This window comes from Astyanax mexicanus, chromosome 6 (assembly GCF_023375975.1).
Source record: "Astyanax mexicanus isolate ESR-SI-001 chromosome 6, AstMex3_surface, whole genome shotgun sequence".
NCBI classification, from domain to species: domain Eukaryota; kingdom Metazoa; phylum Chordata; class Actinopteri; order Characiformes; family Acestrorhamphidae; genus Astyanax; species Astyanax mexicanus.
The window spans coordinates 51,298,401-51,315,655 of NC_064413.1; the positions used below are offsets into that span (position 1 = coordinate 51,298,401).

Consider the following 17,255-nt stretch of genomic DNA (forward strand, 5'->3'; position numbering starts at 1 on the left):
TTTATAGGTCTATGTTTGAGTAAAATGAACATTGTTGTTTTATTCTATAAACTACAGACAACATTTCTCCCAAATTACAAATAAAGAAATATTTAAAATTTGTCATTTAGAGCATTTATTTGCAGAAAATGAGAAATGGCTGAAATAAGAAAAAATAATGCAAAGAATGCATAAAGTGCATAAAGTTTAAGAGTTCAGAAAGCAATATTTAGTGGAATAACCCTGGTTTTTAATCAAAGCTTTTTTTCATGCATCTTGGCATCATGTTCTCCTCCACCAGTCTTACACACTGCTTTTGGATAACTTTGTGCCTTTACTTATTTAAGCAGTTCACCTTGATTTGATGGCTTGTGATCATCCATCTTCCTCTTGATTATATTCCAGAGGTTTTTAATTTGGTAAAATCAAAGAAACTCAAAATGTTTAAAATGTCTCTTATTTTTTTCCAGAGCTGTATGTTAGTGCAAAAAGTGGAAAAACAACATTTAAACATAAGCATCAGTTAGTGTTGAAATTCTGACATTTAATCAACATTTATTTAGGTTTTGAAATGTTTTAAATGGTTGGGCTAAGTTTTTCTACATAACATTGCTTTTTGGGTGAAAGGTGCTTTCCACCAATTATAATAATAATAATAATAATAATAATTATTATTATTATAATTAAAAACGTCACATTCTAGACTGCAAAAACACAATACAAGCTATAAGAATGGAAGGCAAACAAGATAAATAATGTTGAATCAACGTAAAATCAATTTGCACAAATCAAATTTAATCAACCAATCAACCAACATTGTTTCAATGCATTAGGCACATAATGTATTAGACTTTAATCTGACGTATTTTTTTGTCATCTGACGTCATGACCAACGTTCAACCTAAAATGAACGTCTATTGACCTTGTAGGCCAGCTGGTGATCAAGGTCAACCAGGACAAACATCAGCAGCAAGCTTGAGAATATCAAAAAATATTCTTAAAACGTATAGAAATGTTCCCAAAACAGATCAGAAAGATATTTAAATATGTTCTTATTCATTCAGATAGATTATTTATTCAATTAGAACCAAAATCTTTCCCTAATCATTCCTGATTCATTCTTTTGCTTTGGAAATGAAGGGGTTAACATCTGCAGTCATGCACAAGTGCACACTGATGGATGACAGTTGCCTCTCACAGAATAAACAATAGATTATATATGAATTATATGTATAATAGCGGAAAAACGAGCAAAACCGACATAATTATAAAACACTACATTTCGATCAAAATAACAAATAGTGCTATAATATTAAATTATTACACTCTTTTCTTTTCAAGCTTTTCATTTAAAAAATGACTGCAAATATGACTGATCTAATTTAGCTGAATAATGAAGAAATAACGAAAAGCGTCAGCAAAAGCGCACTATTTGTAACATTAGCGTTATAAACGTATACATCCGCCATTCGTCACGTTCACGTCCGCATTCAAGCAGAACCGCGCATTGATACGTCTAAAGGTGTCACTTCTCAACTCAAAACATTAAACCATAAAAATAAAAATCTACAAGCAAATATTATATTAGAAAAAAAATATAAAACGGGTGTATTTCAGCACATATTAATAACGTTTTTTTCTCCAGCTTAAAACTGCAATAATAATAATATAAGAATATATATTATAAAAGGATATAACTTTACAATAAAGGTACAATCAGTCACAGTACTTACTACGTAATAATGTCTCTCTAAGACATTATCATTAATCAAAAAAAAGAATCGATTATTGTTTTTACAACATTCTTAAGGATTAAACGCATGTTTAATGTTTAATAATGCCGTAACTAGTGTCAATTAATAATTAGTTAATGAATAGATACATTAGTTAACCATTTAGCAATGTTTAATATTTAAGTCTTAAACACTGTTAATTTTGTGAATGAATAATAGTTTAAATATCTAAAATAATTTAAAATAGATAATATACAAATTTAACACATTACAACAAGGGTACAATCAGTAACAGTACTCACGACGTAATTAAGACATAAATAAGACATTATTAATTATTGCAAAGACATGTAAACTAATGTCTTAGTGCATTATTGTTTGCAGCATTCTAACCATTGTGCTTCAGTTATGTTAATAATGTCTTAATTAAATTCGTAGCTTTATTAATTATTAGCTGATAGATTAATTAACCATTAATTAACAAGGTTTATTACTGTGGTAAGTAGCCTACTGTTAATTGATGTAAGGGACCCATTTTTATAAAGTGATTCAGTAAGTGTTCGTAATTATTATAACTATTGAATAACTGCATTAATTTTGCTGAAGCTACAGCTACACACACACACACACACACACACAGACACACACACACACACATGTGTTATCATATACGTTTATATATAATAATCCAATAAAAATATAATGACCATTTCAGACCTTGCGTCCATTGCAATTGAGAAAATCGGTTTTCTTATTTCTTGTGTATTTTTGCACTTATTACACACTGAGGCCTGTTGTCCAACAGAATTAACATTTATCAGCCAATCAAACAGCAGCTTAGCCCCGCCCACTGCATTGCACAAAATCAAATAATCATGTTGAGTTCTTTTTACCGCTTTGGGATGATTTTTGAATAAAAAAAAAGCTAAATAAAATTTATATGAAATACAAACGAGAATGCTACACAAATGATTACACTGCAATTAACAAAAATACAAATAATCTATATTTTAGTATGAATCACTGGAACATAATTCAGCTCTGAAAGGAATAATATAAATCAATAATTCTACAAATAGGCTATACGATATATATATATATATATACAGTATATAAAATATAAAAAGGGCTTCCAGCATTTCTCCTACCGGTTTTAATGGCGTATTTTAAGGTGGCTCGGCAGCTGATCAGAATATCATCCAGGGTTTCCGGTTCGTCCGAGAGCTCCCAGTTGTTCCGCTGGAGCAGCTCGTTCGGATAGTGGAAATCGATCACCTTGGTGGATCGATCGAAAGACTCCACGATGTAGGCCAGCAATATATCCACCACCTCCTGCAGGAAATTCATCGTCTTCATATCGCCGTCCAGCGCGGGGAGCAGGTCTGTACCGAACCCAGATTATTATAACGATTATTATATGATAATAAATACCATCAGAAAAGAACATCGGCGAAATGTGTTGAATTAATGATAAACGGCAATCTCAGTTTTAGCAAAATCAGTTTTGGTTTTAAATAAATCAAATAAGTCAAATAAATGAATAATGCTTTACCAAAAAATCCCAAATCATCAGGATTTATAAAAAACAAACCCAAAAAATCTCATATCAGTTAAAAAAAAAAACATATAATTTACAATCATTTTCTTTCTTAAACTGTACATCTAATCACGTATTAATGATCGTTAATCATTAATAATTACCAGTAAGACATAAATATAAAACAAATGCATAAATAAATGAAACATTTAAACAACAGGAGCCCCATTATAACGCGAATGAAAAAAAATAAAACACACATGCATGCATTTAGTTGGTAGGCTTTATACATTATTATACATTATTATTAATACATATCTATTTCTAGACACACACCCGCACGCACGCAGACACGCACACACACGCGCGCATTCACACACACACACACAGACACGCACGCGAGAGCACACACATACACACATGCACTGTACTTTAAGATGTATGCTACGTTCTGTGTATATAATGTTGACTTCCTTTTTAGAATATATATAAATACATATATATAGAAAATATAAATATATTCTTGTTTTTTTTTTTCAAAGGAAAAACAGGCACTTTTTACAGAAAATGACGGGGAAATTAGTAAATAATAAATACACACATAAACACAGAAATAAATACAAAATAAAACCCCCAAATAAATATACATTAAAACAGACAAATGTTGCACTATACATAAAGCTTAATAATAATTTCGCTAGATATGGCCATGACCTTGCGTGATGTGTAGGTTAGCTTGGCTAATCCGGCTGCATCCAAAAAACGAAAAAGAAAAAGGAAAATAATAATACATCCCAGAATAATGTTTACCTGTTGAATAGAGGTGAGAGAAGCCCACCGTGGCTTTGGAGCAGATGCATGGTTTATCACTGCAGCTGCAGCTCTCCGCCAGAGGGTCTTCTCCCTGTTTAGCTGCAGAGGGGTCTGCGCCCTTCTCCATCTCCCCGACATTCAGCAGCGCTTCAAATTAACGTTACATTATATTATTTTATTTTATATACTTTTTTTTCTTCACAATTTGATATATAAATATTTAAATTTGTGATGTAGGCCTATAAATACACTAAATATATATAAGAACCACAATAAAAATGTCACTACTATTTTATATAGTCTTATAATAAAGATTAGCGCCTCTTTTTGGTGATAAATAAATGATCTTACCACATAATTTCGAGCCGATGCCTCCTCCGAATTTTTGGGCCGCCGCTTGGCACCAAGCCCGAGCTAAAGCGAACGAGAAAAATAGATACAAAAATATTAAAATCTGAATTTTAGATTGTAAGAAACGTAGTAACTAACGTTATTTCTGGTCGAAAAAATAAGGGACGTATTTAAAAACTCTTTAAACAATTTAAACACCTTAAAAAACGAATAAAACACGAAATAAACGCTTTAGCGCTGTTTTAAGCATTTTAAGCCTTTATGCTTCCTGTTTTGGATCCTTATTATATATATTTTTATTTTTTTGTTATAAATCATTAGCTAAAAATTAGCCTCCGCTGTACTCACGCGTGCTCGAGCCGCTGTTGTTGTCTCCCGCGTTCTGGGCGCCCAGAGACCAAAAGCCGTGCGAAGCCATGGCGCGAAAACGACGCTGTCTGCGGCTAGGAAAGATAAACCGAGCCCATCCAGGGGTGATGGAGGGAGGGAAGAGGACAAATAAAGGGGGAGAGGAGGGGAGAAAAGGGGGGAACGGCGCGGGAAGCTCCGCTCAGGTCCTCGCTGGATGTTGGATGCTGGTGTTGCTGATGCTGTTGCTGCTGTAAAAAGCGCAGCTGCGTACGCGAGCGCGCGTGCATGCAAAACAAATCTGACGCACAGAAGCGAAGTGAGCGTGCTTTTCTTTTTCCCAATCCCGGCGCTGCGCAATAAAAGTCCACACGCGCCACCGGTGCGCCCTTTCTCGCCTTGCCTTTTTTATTACGCAGCGCATGCACGCCGCCGCCTCTCGCGCACGCGACGGTGGAGCTGCGCAGCTCTCCGGTCACTGCATGCTTCCAGAGAGGTGCTGCCGGAGAGACCCTTGCACGAGCGCGCACGAGCTGTGCGGGGAGGTGGGGAGAAAGAGAGAGAGCGGGAGAGAGTGCGAGTTTGCGCGCCCGCGAGCCGGATTAAGGCTTTGCTTAATTTATTTTTTTGCAGGTCGCATCATAATCCAGCGTGCGTGGAGGGAAAAAAGTAGGACGCACTAACGGTGCACTAATGTTAGAACCCCGTACCTACCCTCCCACTTCTCCCCCCACCCCCCACACCCACGCACACAAATTCCAGCATGATTCACTTCTCGTGACGACCCGCTCTGCGTCCCCGAGTCGTGCGTGACAGTTCCTGGCCCCTCCTGGAGCCCTCGTGGCGCACGGCTTAGCTCGCGCCTGTGCGCAATTTTAGCTCAAGATGGTCAAAGTACATAAATATATAAATATGTGTGCATGTGTGTGTATATAATTTTGGGGTGGGTAGGCAAGTAGGTTGGTGGGATGGGGGGCTGGATGGGGGGCGTTGAGTAGGGGGGTGGGGTTGGGGGGTAGAGGGTTAGGGTGGAACCCAAATCCTCTCTCTCTGTTATGCTGGTGAAAGCAGAGCTCTGCTGGTTTTGCGTCTACAGATATGCGGGTATTTCTCTGCAGCTGCGTGAATAATGCGCAGAAAGCCTAAAAAAAAGCCCTTTAAGGAAATAAATGGTGGGAGAGCAACATCTAAGAGTGTGCATTGCAATATATATGTATATATACAGCTTTGGAAAAAAAATGAAGAGACCTCTTATTCTCTAATCTACGAACAACATTCCTCCTAAATTACAAATAAAAATATTATCATTCAGAGCTTTTATTTGCAGAAAATGAGAAATGGCTGAAATAACAAAAAAAGATGCAGAGCTTTCAGACCTCAAATAATGCAAAAAAAAACCAAGCTCATATTCATAAAGTTTTAAGAGTTCAGAAATCAATATTTGGTGGAATAACCCTGTTTTTTTAGTCACCGTTTTTAATGCATTGTGGCATGTTCTCCTTCACCAGTCTTACACTGCTTTTAGATAACTTTATACCACTCCTGGTGCAAAAATTCAAGCAGTTCAGCTAAGTTTGATGGCTTGTGATCATCCATCTTCCTCTTTATTTTCCAGAGGTTTTCAATTGGTAAAATCAAAGAACCTCATCATTTTTAAATGGTCTCTTATTTTCCAGAGCTGTATATATGCATGATATACTATTTATGATATATATGATAATGATAATTGGGGTCAGGTTTTTCTTCACTATATAAAGGAAAACCAGTTTCCTTCCTTCCCTCCTTTCCTCCTATACCCCTCTATTTCCATTTGGCCTCCTTTAGGCCCTGCCTAAAATGTTTTGTTTGTATTGAACTTCTATGTCATCTGTTGCTAAATGTACATCATTATTTGTAAGTCGCTTTGGATAAAGAGTCCGCTAAATGTAATGTAATGCAATGTTATTAAAGTCAGGGGTCCTAAAGAATATATATTATACAGCAAAATCAACAGCTTTTTAAGCACATACCACTACACAGTACATTGCTACATTAAAGGCATAGCCCACACAAAACAATCTAAATAATAAAATGTAAAAGAATCTGAACATTAACTGTTATGTTTAAACATCAGTGTATTGAGATTCACTGCATGGTTATCTGAATTAACTGTAGAAGTACTCATATATGGGAGCAACACTCAGTTTCAATATATTATTCACATTGTCCTTTCCACCTTAAAATATATTTCCCTTCCACCTTAAAATGGTGCATGCATGATATTGACCTGTAGTATATGTTTTATATACTTTAAGACTTTTTTTATACATTTCTGCTTACATTATGTGCAGAAATGACAAACAGTCCATATAAACCTAAACCTGGATTCTTATTTGCATGATCTGTTCCACCTTAAAAGCCAAAGATGTTTATTTCAAAGTGCCTACAAGCCAAAAGCTTGTCTGTCAGGACAGCAGTATTTAAAGTGGAATTGTAAATTTACTGATGGCAATTAGCAAGTATATGTAAAAAAGCTAGGTAGCATCTACTTTTATTTAGTGACAGTTACAATGTTAATGAAGAAGCAAGCCAGGTGACTAAAAATATTAGTGAAGCAAGAGATAACAAGGTATGATCTATTTTAGGGGTATTTTAAATTGTATTACGATATTATTACGATATTTCCAGGCATGGATATTGTAAATTTAATATGTAACATTTAACATTATTGGTAAGTAACATGAAACATAACTGTTTTTATTTTTTTTACATAAAAGCTTTGTTAGAACACACTTTTTGCACCCATGTTTTGCAGAATGTTAAAAGTTAGATGTTTTACCTTCTTCCAGTTGCTTCCAAAATTCATCAGGCTTGTTTAGATGCTCCTTTAAGAACCTCAGGTGCTGAACTTTGTAGTGATGAAGACACAGTAAAGCCTTTTTTTTTATGACATTTTGGTGATCATAGTCCAGAGCCTGATCAATCTTCCTGAAGTCTTCCTCCAGGCCTTAACTTAAAACTTAGGAAACGACTACTTAAAAATAGCTTTGCTAGGCTGTGTGTCAGAGCCACACAGTACACACACAGAACAGCCATTTTTCCCTTTGCATTGCAGTGCATATGTGCGGAGAACTGTGCATAACCAAAGGCTGCAAGAAAGGATACATCAGCTGCGTCCTTTTTTTAATGCACCCTTAAAACCATTCCAAACCCAAGCTCTTAGGAATAGCCAAGAATTTGTTCTTAGCCTTATAGGGTATGTTCTTAGTGCTGGAGAGTTGCAGCTACTTAGAGGAGCTCATGGCTGCTGATTGTTGTAATTGACATCACCTGTGAACAAGCCACAGCCCTAGCCAGCTAATTAAGCCTTTCAGTAAAAGTAGCCTGAGAGCTCAAATCTCTCATGTGCCCAAAGCTTTGCATTCTGCTCCTTTATTTTCTTTTTTTAGCTCTAAAATTTTACAATAAATGAACAATTATACAATAATCTTGTGGAAAATCTTCTATAAAAAATTATTATTCACAGTAAAACAACAATTTAACCAGCAACCATATAGCAGCCACCTAACAGCACCCTAGCAATCACCACAGATACCAAAGCAAGTCTTTAGCAACCATGTAGCAACCACTAATCAACACCCTAGCAACCTCCTAGCAACACCGTAGCAATCACCACTGATACCATAGCAACTCCTTAACAGCCACCTAACAACCATTTAGCAACCTCATAGCAACCATCACAAATTTCATTACATTACCTTAGCAACCAGTTAGCAACAACATATCAACCACTGGGGATACCACAGCAACCACCTTACAACACCTTAACAATCTTAACGATCATATGAGCCATGTTAGCTATGCATTCATCATCCACCACTTAACAACACCTTGGCAATCACCTAGCAACACCACAGCAATCACCATGGACACTTATCAACACCATAGCAAGACTACCAACCACTTAGTAACCATGTAGCAACCACCTAGGAATCACCTAACAGCACCCTGGAAATCATCACAGATACCATAGCAACTCCTTAGCACCATAGCACCATAGCACCATAGCAAAACACCTACCAACCACTTAGCAACCATGTAGCAACCACATAGCAACCACCTAACAGCACCCTAGAAATCACCACAGATACCATAGCAACTCCTTTGCATCAATGTAGCAACACCTTAGCAACCACAGTACTTGGATTCATTATTTTAATTGCCTGACAACACTATTCAAATAGTAAAAATCCTAAATGTGATGAAAAAAACAGAAAATTAAATCACCAAATTTGCTAAAAAAAAGATTTTATCTGGCCCTAGTAGTGCACCACATCAGTTATTGTAATGTTCTGAGAGATTTTTTTTTGTTTACCAAAAATGTAACAATTGTACATTCATTTTGTGTAAAATGTGGAAATAATACATTTTATCTTTCTTATCTTATATATTTTGATTATTCACAGTAACACAACAATTTAACCATAACCTTCTTTGTATAAATCTGTATGTTTGACTCTCTATCCTCAAACACACTCCCACTCCACTTGAGAGCCACTGTGTTTTAGGGTCTTGCGTTGTCTTTTTGTCAGATCAAATCCCAAGTTATTGCCCTGTCACTGTGAATTATGGGATACTGGGAGTAAAACAGTGGAGACATGGCCTCTTTCTCTCTCACAAATAAAGAAAAAGCAGTAACTCCAAAAAAGATCCAGTACAATCACAACAAATTCAATAGTTAGCCGATAGGCTATTTATCCATTTTTGGTTTCAAATTAAAAGCCCCAGGGCAGAAAATCTAAAAGAACACCATAGCAACCACCACACAAAAAAGACTTCTGCATCACTTTAGCAACCAGTTAGTAACAACAAAGCAACCACCTGGGATAGAATAACAACCACCTAACAATACCGTAATGATCTTAGCGATCGGGGTCCATCATACATCCATCATACATTTCCTTCAGGAAGTTATATCATTGCTATGACTTGATTATAAGATAATATCATCTTGTTTTTTAGGGGTGATGGAAGTGCATAAATGGAGTAGCTACTCCCATCTCAATCATTTATGTCAAGACTTCTCATCATTAATTTCACAGATGTCCTGTAGTAAAAATACATTACTCCACCTCATTCACCTCCTTCACCTCCACAAACCAGCAAACAAGGACATCTGATGATAAAGACAGACTAGCAAACTGAGAGATGATGAATTATGATGATTTTTATACTCCAACACTAACAAGACCGGCTTAATGAGAAAAAAAAAAAACAATACAACACGATACATATGAACGGTAAACACACCATTTAATTGAATAAAACATCAAATATTTATCTTCACATGACACTTTTACACTCCAGCATCATTATCACTGGACAATATGTACAATATAGATATCTGTTTCTCCGATAATGAACATAATTCTCCAGTTACAGGACTTACATGATATATTTACAGTTTTATTATTTATTAAGATTGTTTTTTTTGCCCTGGTTTGTAAACATCCTGGTAAATTACAGCATGGAAAATTAATAGTAAACTGAGCACTTTACAGTTTTTAGATATTATAGATACACAAGATCAAAATCATGAAATAAAGTACAAACTGTTCAGCACAAACCATTTAAAACTCTCAGAGAACTTGTAAAGGAGGAAAGTAAGTATAATTTAACCCATGATGGAAAAGTTATTTCCCCTTAATTTATTAAATGAAATACAGAAGTCATACTGTAGAAATAAAATGTAAATATAATATGTACATATATACATGCCACTGTTCTGTCCCTTCACAACTGCTTTAATGATTAACTTTATTAATGCAAATTAAAGCTAAAATCTGTTAAAAATGATTCCAAAGTTTTCCAAAGCCAAAATGACGGTGCATGTAGGTAGGCAGGCCTGTCACAATAATTACCGTAACTTCCGGACTATAAACTGCTACTGCTTTCACAAGCTTTGAACACTAACTGATGGTAATCACAGCAGCCCTGTAAAATCATGAGCGGAAATTGCTCCTTTTCCTCTGAGCTTCTTAAACTGGCAACCCAATAATTAATCAACTTTTTATTTTTTCTCATAATATTTACCAATTTGTTCTCTGCATTTCTTTTATAAACCAGCCATGTTGCAGCACTGTTCGCAGAACACAACGTTATTTGTGTACATGGTCTATTTAATTTGAATTAAAAGTGCAGGTTTATAGTCAGGTGTGGCCTGAATAGTACAACATTTTTGTAGATACACAGCGCTGTCTCTGTGTCTGTGTGAGTGACAGGCTGCTGCTGCCTGAGAAGCACGAGGGAGAGGGGGAGTGCGAGGGGAGGGCAGAAGTAAACATGAGGTAACTGCATGGCCGCCAGCACATTGTTGCGGCGCAGATATTTCCAGTTACAGCTGAATTCACTCTTTTAATCTTAGAAAAACAAACGCTCTTATTTAACTTTTAAAAAACCATTTAAATGTCAGATTTTTTTTGCTGTTTTCCTCGGGTTTTGAGAGCTCAGCGCTGACTCGGCTTTTGATTGGTCCGAAAGCAAGACGCATGCATGGATGGGGGCAGGGCTGGTGACATCATAGGCCCTGCATAGTTTTAATTTTGCAATATATATAGTTGAAAAAAGATAATTTGCAATGTAATTTTTTTCTAATATCATGCAGCCCTAGTTCCTGGTCCCAGAATCTACTTTTGTTGGTGAAAACACGGCGAACTGGTTCAACTGGCAAACTAGCTTGGTACTGGTTCCACGTTGGTGGAAAAGCGCTATCAGGGGGCGTAACTCATAAATGCAGTGACTCCCGTGCCTTCCCCTCTATACGCTAGTTAGCATTAGCACTGTTAGCATTGTTAGTACAAGATCATAACGCCACCATGCAGCTTTCTGGTTAAAGTATTCCTTCATTAGCTTTAGCATTGCATAACCCAAGGACACACACACACACCCTGACAGCCATTCTATTAATATATATATATACAACATATTCACAACCCCACAGTACTGTTAGCATTACGCCTGTAGCCACAGAGAGGCTAGTACTGTTTGATAAGTCTTCCTCGTTGGGAGGTCTTCCTCAGCAGCTTCCTGTAGTCGTAAGGGTTGTCCTCACTTTGACTCTCGGTAGAGGGCATTCTGGGAAAAGAGAGCCTGTGGACAGAGCAGAGCAGATAAAGCTCAACTTGGTAAGCAGAACGTGTGCAGAGGACGAGCAGATACAGGAGTGTGTGTGTGTGTGTGTGTGTGTGTGTGTGTGTGTGTGTGTTCCTGTATGATCGTGTACATCTGTATCTTTCCATATAATCTCCTGTTCCCCCACACATGCACTATATATACTACACACTGGACAAAAGTATTTGGACACCTGAATACAGTGGCTTGCAAAAGTATTCATACCTCTCACCTTAGAACCACAAACATAAATCTTCATCATTTTTATTTTGGGAGTGTATAGCAACACAAGTCACAAAGCAATTACAATGAAATTATTCCATTTTTTACATTTATGAAAGATTTCCCATTACTTTACTCCACCCACCCAGTTATCTCCCTCAATCCTACACAAAGTACCCCTAAACAGGTCCCCTGTTGATTGTTCTGTGACTTTTATCAGATATAGATATATATCAGATACCAAATATGGCAGTAAAAGTGGATTAGGCTGGAGATCTATGTTCAGAAAGTCTGATAAAAATGTAAAAATTGAAAACCAACAGGTGGCTAGAGCAGGGCAAGACCCATAAATGTGTTTTATTGAGATTTTAAGTGATAGACAAACACAAAGTAGTACATAATTGTAAAGAGGAACAAAAATGATACATGGTTTTCACATTTTTTTTTCAAATAAAAATCTAAAAAGTGTGACTTTAAGCAAGTACTCAGCCCCCCTATATCAATATTTAGTAGAGACACCATTCGCTGCAAATACAACTGTAAGTGTTTTGGGCATCTAGAGACTGAGATTTTTGCCCAGTCTTCTTTATTAACCCTTGCGTGGTGTTCATATTTTTGTTACTCGTTATATTAAAATATATTTTTATACCCAACGAAGTATACTAGAAGTGTGCTGCTTTCAAAAGACAGGAACAAGAAGCATATATGTACTGTAATGTAATTAGATCACATATATATATATATATATATATATATATATATATATATATATATATATATATATATATATATATATATTTAACATCAATTCTTAGTACATTTCTAATATATCTGGTGTATAATTAATAATAATACAGTTGTAATACTCATTTTTAAATGTATTATAATTTTTCTGTAAGCATATTTAAAATATGGGGTTAAATACATAAAGTAGTTTAAATGTTTAAATGTTACTTTTAAAGTATATTTAAAATAGTTCCATTTTAGTACAGTTAAGTACACTTAGCACAATTTAAGTAAGATTTTTTGTACTATGTTTATACTATAATTAAAGTATAATAAGTACAAAAATAAGTTGTTCCATTTTATCACTCTTTAAATATACTGATTAATAATAATGTGGCTACAAGAACACTTTAGTGCACTATAGTATAATAATGCTTAGTATACTATAATCTACTTTAATCTTTCACTAGGGTGTACTTACCTCTTATCTTTGGGTGGTTTGGGAGTGTCTGATTGTGGAATATCAGACAGTGGTCTCTCAGTGGACTGTCTCCTCTCTGCTGGAGTTTTCAGCTCACTGGAGGTTTGGGTCTCGCTGGGGAGGCAGCCGGTGGATTTACTGGTGCTCAGACCCTGGTAGTACTGGTCGTCAATGTCCAGCAGCTTCTTTGGGCTGATAAACAGAGAGAAGAAGATCTGTGATCAGTATGAGACTCATCAGACACTTCTCTATCACTCTCTCTCTCTCTATATATATATATATATATCTCTCACTCTTTATATCAATTAATATGATTTAATTCAAATTGGCTTTATTAGCATGACTGTTTTAAAAACAATGTTGCCAAAGCACACAAATGTCAAAAACTGAACATATAGTAAGACATTAATGAAAATGTTAACAGAAACATCAATAAAAAAACAATGACAAAAGTACAATAGTACACTGCAAAAAAACTAAATCTTAGCAAGTGAAATTTTCTAAATTTAAGGCAATAAATCTTAATTTCCTCTCTGATACGACTTTTTGTCTTACTAAGCATTATATAAGTGTTAGATTATTTTGCTTATTTTAGAGATAATTATCTTAATCATTCTTTTAATCAGTAATTTGAACTCAAAATAAGCACAATCAAGCAGCAATCAAGTTATTCTGATACTTGTGTCCAAAAACAGTGACTTTTTTGCTTGATTTAGGTGTTATTTTCCTCATTTTGAGACTTTGCCATTGCTTTTTGTAAGAAATCTTACTAAGAAAATTTTGCGTATCCCATTGGCAGATTTTTTTGCTTAATATACATATATTTGTCTTAATTTGCATATATTTGTCTAGTTTTGCCAATGGATTTTTTTGCAGTGTAACAATAATAATAACAATAGTAACTTTCTCTATGTCTCTCTCACAATCTCTCTCACGTTCTGTCTATCTCTCTTTCACTCTCTTTATCACATTTTCTCTCTCTCTCTCTCTCTCTCTCTCTCTCTCTATCACTCTCTCAGCTGTGTCAGAGATGCAGTATGTCTATTTGTTTTTTCTCCACAAGGTCTAGTCTTTCTTCGCTCCTCTGGATTAACGCTGCTGTCCTCCTTTATTGCAAACAGTCTTTTCTCAGCCAAACGACAGCCATCTTTCTCTCTCTCTTGTTTTATCTGTCTTTCCTTCTCTGTGCAGTTTTCTGGAGTTTTTCTCTTCGTAACTGGAGCATGTAAGCTTTGCTGACCTGCTCCAGCCTTATAACCTTACACTTAAAGATTTAGAATCTGGAAAAAGTACTAAAAAATTGTAATTAAGTAAAAGGACCTTTACTTTGCTTAAATTCTACTGAAGTAAAAGTAAAAGTACCCATCTAAAAATCTACTCGAGTAAAAGTAAAAAAGTACTCAATTTAAAATGTACTTTGAGTAAAAGTTACATAGTTACTTGATGTAAAAAAGTAAATTAAATAATTATTAAATTAAATAATTTGGATCTTTCAGGCAGTATTTGTTTAGACCACCGCATAAAACCTTTTCAAGAACAAGTGGTATAGGTTTCTATGATCCATTTTTTTTCTTTACTATTAAAAGGTTATGGTCATATAGGTGACTATAAACCATATTTTTACAGTTTTACAGTTCATTATTATTTTTTTACTTGCCATTGCTTTGCTTTAACTGCTATTTACATTTTTTTCTAACGTTTAAGCAGATTGTTTAATGTTCTCAATAAAAAAACTTAAGGAATTATCATGAAAAACATGAAATCATACAAAAAAGAATGTTGGTCAGTGCATGCGTAGTGCCTTAAAGAAGCACATATTGATGGGTAGCATAACTCAACAGAACACCGGTTCCCCCAAGCTGCACACACAGACCCCAGCTGATTTACACAGCGTCTCTCCCGCTAACCGCAATAAACACTGCTGGGAAAAGTTCAGCTGCGCTGCCATGGAGAACAAAACTCAATTTTTGTTTAATTCAGACAATTTGTTTTTTTACTCAGTAACGGAGAGTTTTCCAATGTAGCGAAGTAAATAACTTGAGTAAAAATGTACTTGAGTAAAATGACCTATTTTAAAAACTACTTTAAAAATTACAAATTACTCATAAAATCTACTCAATTACAGTAATGTGAGTAAATGTAATTAGTTACTTTCCACCTCTGCTCTTTACAAATATACTTTGTGAAGCATTATCTGGGGAGCTGTTTCTTAACTTGTGGTTTCTGAGGCTAGTAACTCTGATGAACTTATCCTGTACAACAGAGGAAAGTTTTGCGGCCCTGATGAGAGCCAGTTTCATCATCATGATGTTTTTGACAGTCTTTGCAACTGCATTCGTGGATACTTTCAAAGTTCTTGATTTTTATTTTCGTATTGACTGACCTCAATTTCTTTAAGTCATTTTTTACTTTTCTTTATTTAGTTGAGTAGTTGTTGCTTCTCATAATATGTATAAGAACATTACTCATATATTCACTATTCACTGTGTACCTGTAACTCTACCTCTTCACTACTTTACAACTGATGCTCTCAAACACTTTATTAAGAGACAAGAAATTCAAGTAATTAACTCTTGATGAGTTCAGCACAGCTGTTAACTGAAAGCCTACCTCATACATTTTACCAAATTAAAAACCTCTGGAATATAATCAAGAGGAAGATGGATGATCACAAGCCATCAAACCAAACTGAACTGCTTGAATTTTTGCACCAGGAGTAAAGGCATAAAGTTATCCAAAAGCAGTGTGTAAGACTGGTGGAGGAGAACATGATGCCAAGATGCATGAAAACTGTGATTAAAAAACAGGGTAATTTCAACCAATATTTAAGATTTCTGAACTCTTAAAACTTAATGAATATGATCTTGATTTATTTGCATTATTTGAGGTCTGAAAGCTCTGCATCTTTTTTTTGTTATTTCAGCCATTTCTCATTTTCTGCAGATAAACGCTCTAAATGACAATATATTTTTTTGTAATTTGTGAGAAATGTTGTTTGTAGTTTGTAGAATAAAACAATAATATTCATTTTACTCAAACATAAACCTATAAATAGTGAAATCAGAAACTGAAGTGGTCTCTTATGTGAACTCTGTCCTGAATAAAATTAATACAATATTCTGTTTCCTGTTTCTACTCTTGTGTAAGAACTTAAACTCCAGCAGTAGTTCAGCAGTAGTTCAGCAGCTCCAGCAGTAGTTCAGCAGTAGTTCAGCAGTAGTTCAGCAGTAGTTGATAGCAGGTTCTGGCAGTGAGATGATGCTGATTTACAGGCTGTTAAATTCAGACCCTCTCCTGCTCCAGCCCTCACACGAATCTAACCTATCCTCACCCACAGACACAGGACTCATCTCCATCAGCTCTAAACTCTGAGTAACAGATAAATGATGTACCTCTGCTTCCTCGGCCTCTTCTTGTCGTCCTGGACGGAGCGCTGTGGAGGCAGGAGGAGATAAGCCAGTAAGATTTACTATAAACCAGTAACTCCTTATAGCAGAGTCCTGCCCTGCACTCACACTCACAGTATTTCCTCTTTTAAATTAGAGAAAAACGAGGGAATATAAAGGAGATACTTACTTTTAGCTACAGAGGGAACATGATTTTAAAATGCTAACTAAAGCCCACCTGGGATTATCATAGATTATCATATTTATACAACTTCATAGTGATAAAACTCCCACATCCATATATTATACAATAAAATAACTGCATTACAGGTGAGTTTTTATTTCCTTATATTTTCTGTAATATGTTCTACAATATTTATAACAAAAAAAAAAATTATAAATTATAAATATAAAGTTATAGCACGTACAAATATTTGTTGGTAAAATTCATGTCGGCACTGCAAAAAATCCATTGGCAATAACTTGACAAAATATATTCAAATTAAGACAAATATATGTATATTAAGCAA

The 17,255-nt window shown here is 35.3% G+C and overlaps 2 protein-coding genes across 4 annotated transcripts in view; both read right to left on the reverse strand.

Moving 5' to 3' along the window:
- Positions 1-5,454, reverse strand: part of gad2 (glutamate decarboxylase 2) — a 43,667-nt gene extending 38,213 nt beyond the window's left edge. Inside the window, exons 1-4 of the mRNA XM_022662693.2 lie at positions 4,762-5,454; positions 4,414-4,476; positions 4,060-4,209; positions 2,861-3,094 (exon numbers count right to left, since the gene is read on the reverse strand). Of these exons, the coding sequence (XP_022518414.2) occupies positions 2,861-3,094; positions 4,060-4,209; positions 4,414-4,476; positions 4,762-4,831 (517 nt within the window). The 5' untranslated portion in view covers positions 4,832-5,454. The remainder of the gene's footprint in view (positions 1-2,860; positions 3,095-4,059; positions 4,210-4,413; positions 4,477-4,761) is intronic.
- Positions 5,455-10,032: 4,578 nt separating this feature from the next.
- The window catches only part of myo3a (myosin IIIA), a 160,527-nt gene continuing 153,304 nt past the window's right edge, over positions 10,033-17,255 (reverse strand). For all 3 annotated transcript variants that reach the window (XM_049480248.1, XM_049480247.1, XM_049480246.1), the window contains 3 exons: positions 16,732-16,772; positions 13,340-13,531; positions 10,033-11,889 (listed from right to left, as the gene is read on the reverse strand). In XM_049480248.1, coding sequence (XP_049336205.1) covers positions 11,775-11,889; positions 13,340-13,531; positions 16,732-16,772 — 348 coding nt within the window. In that variant the 3' untranslated portion in view covers positions 10,033-11,774. The remainder of the gene's footprint in view (positions 11,890-13,339; positions 13,532-16,731; positions 16,773-17,255) is intronic.